Raw genomic sequence first — 10,304 nt, 5'->3', positions numbered from 1 at the left:
TCGAGTTATATTAAAAATGGTCTTTGATCTTTCAAGTTGTTTCATGGCACTCTCCATACGTCATCCGCTCGGAGCTGCTTCCAGTGTACAACAGTGAGCGCAAGCTACATTAAAGTGATTACATTTTGAATATGGATATTTTTCTTACAAAAACTTCTTACAGAAGGCCTTTGTTCACCCCCCGGAGCCGTGCGAGACACTTTTTTTTTATGGATGGGCACATTTTAATTAAGTGCTTTTGGACTGATGCATGCAACACCCGTTGAGTGCCATGAAACAGCTTGAAAGATCAAAGACAATTTTTTATATAACTCCGACTGGATTCGTCTGAAAGAAGAAAGTCATAAACACCTAGGATGACTTGAGGGTGAGTAATTTATGGGCTAATTTTCATTTTTGGGTGAACTAACCCTTTAAGGGTTGAGATAAATTATCAATTGGATTTGTCATGTAACCATCAGAGTCCACAGAATCATCACTCACGTTAACCTTTCAACACATGGACAGTAATGTCCAACATGCAGTAATTTAAATACTCCTTAAAATAAAATACTCATACTCCTAGCAGGACCCTTTTTTCACCTTCTGATACTGAATGCACTTTTTACATTAACAAAATCACATCTCCACACTTGCTCTAAGTGAACACCAACAACACAATATATATCAGAGACAGAATAATTCTACAGAGCATCTGTTGAGGTGAGCAATAGCCTACTGTTAGGGCACAGTACAATATTCGCCAAATCACAGAAACTTCATCTATTGCCAGCCAAGGATAATTTCAATATGAACAAGAGTTTCCTCTTAGAAGACCGGTGTGGTATTGGATAGATGGGTAGGCTAAGCATTTCATTAAAACAAATGTCTTTGATACATTTGTGAGTTTGTTGAAGGTGTTCATTTTCAGGGGTCCAAGTTACAAGAGGAGATTTAATATGAATGAGAGAGAAAAGAAAAAGCTCTCATAACACACAAGTCAATGCCTACATGAGCATAAGATGTATTCAGTCAGATATCTCAGTTCTTCTCATGAAAATCGCAACACTTCTCTTCTCAAAGTGCATATGAAAATGAGTTTAATGGCAAAACTTAGTGACTATATTCCATATGCAAGGATGAAGAGTTCCTTTTACACTCAAACCTTCTGTATGTTGATCCCATGACTAATTTAACACAAAGAGCCCTATCTCGTTGAAACTTAGCCAACGTCCCTCGACACACCTTCTTGTGCCGTGTGAGGAGCATTGCATTCCAGAAACGACAGGGACAATGTTTACAAGAAAATGCTCTGTTGGCTAAATGGGAGCTTCTGTGAATGAGAGCTGAGAGGAACTTGCGAGACTGTTTTCCACAAACTGGACATTTCAAACGATGCTGAAGACCTCTCACTTTGGGACAATGTCTAGCTGCTATATGAACTTTAAGGGCTACCTGTTGAGAGAAGGTAGCACCAAGGCAAAGGGGGCAGGACTTTCGTTTCAGAGGAACTTTGAGGGACCGAAGCCTGTTAAGCTTCAGTCCACCTGGAAGGCCCAGTTCATACACAGCACTTCCTCCACTTCCACGCCTGATTCTCACGAGCACAGCCATGCGCTTCTTAATTTTATGTTGCGTCCTGTGAATTGCTCGCCCTTTTCTCTTAACAAGTTTTCTTCTCTCATTTCTCTGCCTTTCCCCAAGGGAGACCTCCACCTGTTCTCTCTCTACTTTTTGCGCCGGGGTCCATTTGTAGCCTATCTCCTCTCTCTCTTTCCGTCTTTTTTTTTTTTTCTTCCGTCTCCTCAACTCCTCTTGGCTTTGAAAAGTGTGGTGTTGTGTAGAATGAATCTCTGAATCAGCTGAATGCTGCTGGGAATTGTGGTGTTGCTGATGTGGCTCTGATGGAGGCAACACGAGAGAATGCACAGGTATGTTTGGAGTAAGAGTATGCCCATGACCAGTGTGATAAATGGGTTCACCCTTTATCCCAGTGTGCTGTTGCTGATGGTTACAAAGAAGAGGCCCTGAGGAAGTTGATGGCAGAGAATGAGAATAAGAGGAGGCATTAGATAAAGAAGGGTGTGCAACATTGGTATCGGGTATATAGAACAGAGGGGAGTAGCCAGCTTGTGTTTGGGGAGGAGCCTGCTGGCTATGAAGAACTCCATGTTGTTCGGCATGTGTGCCACTAGGTGGCGCAAGCTGAAGCAAAGCATTTGTAGCAGCTTCACTTTCCGGTATCAAACCACCAACACTGTTATCTTCCCCTGTGCTCTTTTGAGCAACTGGCTGGCCAGTCCGTGTTAAGCCATGCTGTGAAAGCCTGTGTCGTGTAAGGCTGTTAGAGTATGCAAACGCCTTACCACAGACTTCACAAGAAAACAGCTTTTCTCCACCACCCTCGTGAACAGTTTGGTGATGTGCCGTCAAGTGAAAGTGATGGCGGAACGATTTCCAGCATATAGCACATGTGTACAGTCTAGGAGGTGGCTGAGTGGTTGATGTCTGTGGTTTGACATCTTGAGTGTATGAATAGAACAAAGAAGAGCTGCTTTGACCCCCTTGAATCAAGCTGCCACCAGAGGATGGATAGCTGTTAAGGTTTTCCCCAATTGGCGTTGTTGGCACTTCTTCAATTTCTCCTTTCTGGTGTAGCTTGCCATGTCTTTTAAGGCTCTGAGCATATCCAAAGTCCTTTCCACATAGAATACATTTGTAGTTCTTCTCTCCAGAATGCACTGTGTGGTGCTTGCTAAGATGAAATGCCTCTCTGAAGTACTTGCCACACACAGTACAATGGTGAGGCTTTTCTCCAGTGTGTATTCTGTCATGCCTCCGCAAGGTCTCTCTTCTTGCAAATCCTCGACCACAGACGCTGCACAAATACGGTCTAACATCACCAACGGGAACTCCTGGTCTGTGAGAGGACTGCCTTCTTTTAGGAGGCTCAGCACTAACCACCCCAGGTTCCTTCTTCTTGCGGGGCTTACGAGGGCGCTTGGGCTTTCCACCAGGTGTCTGCTGATCTGGTTGCTGGTTGAGGGCCACTGCACTTGGGTCAGTACTTCCTCTATAGGACTTTTCCAGGCCAGATGTTAATAACGGACCACTAGGTGAGGCAAGAGGCCCTAGACCCAGACCTCCAAGCAATCCACCAATGATATCCCTTCGATCATCCCCTCTACCTCCACTATGGGCAAGATTACCACTCATACAATTTGCAGCTGCAGCAGTGATAGCAGAAATGGCACTGTTGACAGAGCTAGTGACATCATCTTCAGAATCCTCTAACAGGGATGAAAGTGGGAGATGTGGCTGTTGATGATGATGCTGGCTTTGGTTTTGTGGGTGTGGATGCAGAGTAGGAGCTAATGATGCCTTCCTAAGTCCAGGCCCTGTCATGCTGCCACCACCACATAGGGTTGTTCCAGAATACAAGTTACTTTGAGAGCGCTGGTCCTTGTAGTCATCACTGAAATCATCACTCCGGTAAGAACCTGCATAACAGACTAAACAGTAATAATGCTATGCACACAAATTTCACAGTGCCTATGAAAAATTGTGACTTTTGAGTGGGTTTACTAAAAATATACACTACACTAGACGTTACTCACCCGCTGCATTAGTTGCTATTCCATCTTGGGAGCCCCCAGCTTTATTGCTCCTGCTTTCTATATTACTTTCATGCTTAGGTCTGGGTGTACGGCCTGACTTGCCACAGGTGCCCGAGGCTGCATGGTTCAAAAGGGATGTACTTTCCCGAAAACAGCGACCACAAGCTGGACAGCGGAATGGTTTCTCTTCATGTATTTTTTCATGGCGGGTGAGTGACTCACGACGATTGAAAGCACGACTACAAGTAGTGCAGGCATAGGGCCTTGCGCCAGAGTGGATGACACCATGTTGAAGTAGGTGCCCCTTTTTCTTGAAACATTTTCCACACTCAGAACAATGAAAAGTCTTGTCAGGACTACCACACGAAGATGAGGCTGCGCTCTCTTGAGTAGAGTGGGGAATACTTGGATCGGAAGGATGCAGAACTGGGTTTAAAATGTTACTTCTCGTGCCACTTGTGCCAGCTGTGGTTAACTCATGACTACGTAGGTGCCTGCGCAGACTAGAGAGATGTGTGAAAGTTTTGCCACACTCACCACACTGATAAAGGAGTTCTTGTTCAGGATGAGAATGAGGTGGCATGCAACCATGGCTGTCTGTTTTGGAGACATTTGTCACCAAGACTGATGCTGATGTAGAAGAAGATGCAGAAGAAGATGATGAGACAACAGAAGTAGAGGATGATGAGGTTAGGTGAGAAGAAGGGTCTCTGCCAATACCTGACAAACTAACACCCCCACCTCCATCCAAGCCTGGTGTGTTATCTTGGTTGAGTCCCCCTGAAGTGCTACTGTTGGGGTTTGTAGAGCTGTGACTGCTGCTGCTATTGTTGTTGCTGCTTTCAGACTTTCTCTGTGGCAGGTAGCCAGCCATGGCTTTCTTTCTCCTACCACCCCCTATACCACCACTTTCTCCGACAGCACTATCCCCTTTACCCTCCTCTTTTGATAAAGATAGATGTAGAGGAAGTGGAAGTGGCAAACCAGCTTCCTGCTGCATTAGAGATGCTAGCTGGTTGGAGGAGAGTACTGGAATTCCTTGAAAGTCAAAACCTCCGAACGAAGAAGGTTGCGATGAGGAGTGCAGTGGATGGTGTGGATGTGGGTGAGGGTGAGACAAAGTGTGAGGTGGCAGTTGCTGCTGTTGTGATGGTGGCTGTTGGGGCTGTGATAGAGTAGTTGAGTGACCATGAGTGTGTGAAGAATGAAGAGCGGGGGGTGGTACAAGGGCTGAACTTGTTTCTCCTGCAGCTTGGCCCAGACCAAGACCAAGATGGTTATGACTGCCTTGCTGAACTAAAAATTGTTCTAGACTGGAATTGGCTGGTACTCCAGAAAGAAAATACTGATTTGCAGCTAACATACAGCTAAACTGTTGATGTAGGCTTCGGGCGTCAGACTGAGATCCTGCTAACTGATGACTAAAGGTAGTTACTGCACTACTGCTGGGAGGGTTATTGGAAGTTGAAACAGAACTTGAAGGAGATGGGGAGGAAGACGATGGACCACGGGAGGCCTGAGGTACTGACAGGCCAGGATGCAATGGGGGTGGGTGTGGTGGAATAGATGAAACCAGTCCTCCAATTGCCCCTGCAGTTCCTCCACTTCCACTACTGCTGGCAAAATGATCAAATCGCCCTACTCCTGAATGTAACTGCTCTTGTGCAAGGGTTGCCTCAGTAGGGTGAAATGAGCGCAAAAACTGGGGGTATCCACTCACATGACTTCCACCACTGCTGCTGCTTCCAGACATTTTGCTGGATTTCCTCAAACTTTGAGAGGATGAAGAGAGGGATTGCTGCGCCAGAGGTGGCGGAGGTGCACTCATTTTTGCAAAAACTGATGCAGAATCTGTAAAGGCACTGCCTCTAGATGCTTGTAGCGGGCCTAAGCCAAGTCCAGACAAAATTGACCCAGATGTCTCACCTTGCTGCTGCTGTAACTGGTGTTGGTGAAGCTGCACTTGGTGTTGAAGTTGTCGCTCTAATCCAAGACCTTTGAATTGATGGGATTGGTGTCCACTCAGCATCTCTATGATGTCATTGTATTTTCCAAATTGGAACATCTCCCAATTACTGAAACATGGGTGCGCAGTGGCAATACCTTCTGATCTTTGAGCAGCAACAATATTTCTATGATGCTTTTCTATGAGTTGTGGCCAGAAGCATTTTCAAAAATAGTGCTACTTCACATTTTCCTTGTGCTTCTGGTGTCGTTTCATTTAAAGTGGGCACCCACATTCTCACTCTTCGGGCAAGTAGTCAATAAGCACATTTTGTATTGATTGTAACATGAATTTGTCATTTCTGCAAAAAGCTGTTTTTCAATGGGATTTGTCACTAACGAGATGACCAAAGTCGACTCCCTTTTGGCTTCACATTGGATTCCATATAATCACAGTTATTTGAGTTCAAATTTGATATCAATATTTCAGTCTGAATGTTCCATAAGAGTGCAAAGACATATGGACTGGTAAAAGAATGCCACAACTGCATCAGATGCAATAATGTTTTCACGTTTTGGGAAGTGCACTAAAAGTGCTTAATGTTGTCAGAGTTCATTGAAAAATTTCCACTTGCTTGGTTACATTTTTTAGTTCATGACCATCCAACAGTAGGATGGATCCCTCCAAATCCCATGGGCTGGTTTCATTACATCCAATATCTATTAATTCTTAATCCACTCTAGCAAAAGTGGCTTACACCTCCATTTCCAAGTTTCAATTAATATATTTCTTTCTTTTTTTCCATAGCTGGAAGCAAAATCCTCAACTACTATTCTTGGGGGCTGTGAAAATGTTCTTTCTGCCACTCCTCTTCTCACTGTGAGAGGAAAAAATGTTGTAAAATGTTAAATTATTGATTTTAAACAAAATTCTGGTACAATTCTTCTAAAAAAAACATAAACCATCAAAACCATAAAGACAAAACATAAAAAAAAAAAAAGAAAAACAACAACAACAGACTGTTTATTACAGCAGGCATTTTAATATTTGTTTGTTTAATACACAGAAGATGTAACTTGTGTGTGAATAGTTATGGGAGTACTGGCACATCTCCGAAAAAGTTCCAAGTGCATCACTTGAACATCTCATGGCATTTCCATGATTTCATTTTTGCTCATTTGTATTCTTAAATAGCAAAATGAAATAACTCACAATAACAAAAACAATTTTAAAAACCCGAGTTTCTATTATTTCTAGTGATCCATATATATCTAAATTTAAAACAAATTATAACTGACATTCATAATTCACCTTGAAATACTACATCGTATTTAATAAATTGATAACATCAGTTCATCTTATCAACATCATTTAAAGTACAAAAATTAACAGACATATTCAACTGATACTCGCTGTAGAGTGCACTGATGCATTTAACGAATGTTATTTTACAATCACAACACGATACTAAACAAAAGTAGTGTGAAATACGTTCTCAGACGATTTGCGAAATGAAAACAGTAAGATAATACACATTTCCAAATAGTGACATCTTATATTTAAACGTCGCGAGTGTTTTCTATCACTTTATCTTACACTCTGAACTGTTGGCATTGTGCTGAAAAGATGCGGAGTGCGGGGTGAATCGTCAGGGGTAACGTTAGAGGTGAATTTCATGTACGTTAACTAATGATTACATATTTCGATTGCATCGCGTCTCACTAAAGAAAAGAAAATGTCCATTTCGACAGACTCCGGGGAGTAATAGAATAACAAAAACCGTCTACGATGGGGAAAATGCACTTCGATTTTCAACAGTGCTTTAAAAACGCTCTTCAGAGTACTAATGGACTCGAAATATTTTAGCGCTGGGGCTGTGTAACATGTTAGCATGCAAAACAGCTGGCTAATACTACAAATTCAGCAAAGGGACGCAGCTTAGCTTGCCGTCATGATGCGCGACCTAACAACAGCAAGCCAGAGAATGCCAGATAATGCAGGATCGTTGTGCAAGTAGATTAATCATAATGAAATCACAGTCGAGACAATAAAATAGGCCTTTTTACCTACGCATCCATCTTTTAGCCTGGTCAAGATGAACAGGGCCTGCTACACTCTCTCCCACCCTGCCCCCCTCGTTCATGTGCCCCAGCAGCTCTGCGCTGTTTTCCAGTGGTTAGCCTTCTAGCTACAGCTAGTTAGCAGACTGTTTCCACTGCAACCGAATGTCTCTTACACTGTTGAACAGATGCACTTATTGTACTTATATCCTGTGAGAAATGCATCAAACTGTATTACGACCGATTCCTTTTTATTTTGCGGGTTTTTTTGTCTGCTAAAATATTTTGGACGGTCTATATGTTGGTGTTTTAGAAAAACAGATGCACTTATTGTACTTATATCCTGTGAGAAATGCATCAAACTGTATTACGACCGATTCCTTTTTATTTTGCGGGTTTTGTTGTCTGCTAAAATATTTTGGACGGTCTGTTGGTGTTTTAGAAAGAACGAATGACTGTGAGAAATGCATCAAACTGTATTACGACCGATTCCTTTTTATTTTGCGGGTTTTTTTGTCTGCTAAAATATTTTGGACGGTCTATGTTGGTGTTTTAGAAAGAACGAATGACGTGTGAGATTTTAACATTGGTCGTTTCCGGACCTTGGAACACTTCCGGCTACCCCGTTATCTGTCCGTTATGTTTATTTATGTATTTGTGGTCGAGACAGCGTTCGTGTGAAACTGCTGTACCCCGAATATTGTCGTCTTTAATTATAGAGTTACTAATGACGATAGGGTTCGTTTGCTTTTTTAGCTGTATTGTGTATGCCGATAGCTTTCAAGTGTTTTCAGCGTTGTTGTTGTGCAGTCAAATTTGACGTTAGCGAGCTCGCAATAGGTAGCCTAATTCTTACGTGATTCCGAATTACAACTCGCCGAATATAATTCTGATATAATATACTAAATGTGCTATTCATTCATTGTAGGATTCTTTTAGCATTATGTTTGTATCTTAGAACCTCTTATAGTGGCCATTTTATTACATACTGACAGCTCAAATTCAAAGGCTGGTCCTTATCAAAATGGCTGCCTCGGAATTGCTAGTCTTATTTCCAGTCTGATGCTTCATGGAAGATAATATCGTAAACATTGTACAGTAAATGCCGACATGAATAATTTACATTTTCTGTCTCTCCTCCTTCTATGTGTGTCACCAGACATTCGAGGCAACAGTTTCATCACCTGATTTTATTTAACAAAGGTGAAATTTAACCTGTATGGAAGGATGCTATATATATGTGTGTGTGTGTGTTGTTTGAGAGCATTTGTTATGAAAGTAAAATATTCTACTGCTTCTGTGCTTAGAAATTGCAAGACGTGAGCTCATTGCTGTACTCCCAGGGTTTCAATCTTCATTGTGTGCAACCAATGCACATCCTATTGTAGGCTATCAACCTTTCAAAATGCTTCAGGGCTTTATTTGCACATCCAATGTTTGTTATTTTCTGCAGTAATATGCCTTGTAAATCAATTCCATAAACATTTTCATAATTATGGCTTGTGGATACAAAACAGACATTGCTACAGACTTTTTATGACAAAGAAAATACTAAATTGATTCATCTGTTCTAATTGTCCCTGAAAGAAACAAGTTGAAATTTCACGTAATCAACAAAGAGACGACATTCGGTTGCACACATACAACATACATCCTATGACATCATTTATAAACGCATTGTGATGTCTCTGCAACAAGTAATGGCATTTGCAGGCTTAGAACAATTACTATGTGACATCACATTGAGACATTTTTGAAGGCACTCCTTATCATTAGGAATGCATGAAGAATTGGCAAACAATGTGGCTTTAATGTTTGTGCTTCTATTTTCTACTCCTAATTTCAAAAGAATTTCATGAGAAAGATATCTAAAACAAGTTAACACTAAAACCACAGAGGAAAAAAAAAATCACCATCGTAATCATAATATAACCATAACAACAAGAAGAAATTTCACCAATAACCATAATATTAACTGTCATAGTAATGACAATAACAAACACCAATGTATTACAGAGCTGTTAGGAAGATTGTCTTTAAGTTGTATTCATAATTCATTAAGATACACACTAGTTCCAGTGAAAAGTTAAATGAATGTGTTACCACCAATCCTCCTGATGCTGATGTGATATAAACTACTCCTTAACACTTTTACTGGGAGGCATATATATTCAAATAGTCTGTAACTTCTAACGTTCAATTTAATTACACTGAAAATTAACCAAGGAGTATAAAGTCAATGACAAAAAATTACCACTTGGTGGTTTTACAATGTAAATTGTTTAGTTTTCATTGGTAAAATGAGCTCCTGACACCTGTCCTATTTCTCAGAGATCAGAACCATACAGTAAATGATATCTGGCTTGTTTGCGAACAATCTCACATTTATATTTTTCCTTGTAATATTTACTTACTACATTAATATATTTTTGTAAAATGAGATTATCACTGAATAATGAGTAAGCTGTGGGTAACATCTGTACCACTAACGCATGTGTGTTGTATAGCCCTTAATATTGATGAGCGTTATTGGTTATGAAGATATCAGGTATGACTTGTTGTGTTCATATCTCGGTAACAGCAGATTCAAAACACAGGTTAGCTGTTTTGGCATGCCCGTATCCTCAGACTGTTCGTAGAGTCTCAGTTTTAACAGCATATACACATGGCTTCAACATGGAGATTCAAAAAGCAGTCCAGGAG

The 10,304-nt window shown here is 41.2% G+C and overlaps 2 protein-coding genes across 3 annotated transcripts in view; both read right to left on the bottom strand.

Annotated features, from left to right (window-relative positions):
- Nucleotides 1-372: 372 nt before the first annotated feature.
- Nucleotides 373-7,881, bottom strand: LOC107673008 (zinc finger protein 865-like). Of its 2 annotated transcripts, none has more exons than XM_016466408.1 (3): nucleotides 7,608-7,881; nucleotides 3,597-6,418; nucleotides 373-3,491 (listed from the first exon to the last, which is right to left on the bottom strand). In XM_016466408.1, exons 2-3 carry the CDS (start codon nucleotides 5,659-5,661, stop codon nucleotides 1,093-1,095), a joined length of 4,464 nt encoding a protein of 1,487 aa, XP_016321894.1. In that variant the 5' UTR covers nucleotides 5,662-6,418; nucleotides 7,608-7,881; the 3' UTR covers nucleotides 373-1,092. The 2 variants fall into 2 exon arrangements, with proteins under 2 accessions (XP_016321894.1, XP_016321895.1); XM_016466409.1 differs by having other exon boundaries at nucleotides 373-3,479.
- Nucleotides 2,776-10,304, bottom strand: part of LOC107673009 (protein shisa-7-like) — a 29,928-nt gene continuing 22,399 nt past the window's right edge. Inside the window, exon 7 of the mRNA XM_016466410.1 lies at nucleotides 2,776-2,787. The gene's annotated coding sequence lies outside the window, so the exon portion shown is untranslated. The remainder of the gene's footprint in view (nucleotides 2,788-10,304) is intronic.

The sequence above is a fragment of the Sinocyclocheilus anshuiensis genome, unplaced genomic scaffold, assembly GCF_001515605.1.
Source record: "Sinocyclocheilus anshuiensis isolate Anshui unplaced genomic scaffold, SAMN03320099.WGS_v1.1 scaffold248, whole genome shotgun sequence".
Lineage (NCBI taxonomy): Eukaryota > Metazoa > Chordata > Actinopteri > Cypriniformes > Cyprinidae > Sinocyclocheilus > Sinocyclocheilus anshuiensis.
Note: the sequence above shows the minus strand (reverse complement) of the source record. Positions and strands in the feature narration are given on the sequence as shown.

Coding starts and splice junctions, on each gene's coding strand:
- LOC107673008 (XM_016466408.1), bottom strand. CDS start 5,661: ATGTTCCAATTTGGAAAATACAATGACATCATAGAGATGCTGAGTGGA. Junction 3,492..3,596: donor AATAGCAACTAATGCAGCGG/GTGAGTAACGTC, acceptor ATTACTGTTTAG/TCTGTTATGCAGGTTCTTAC.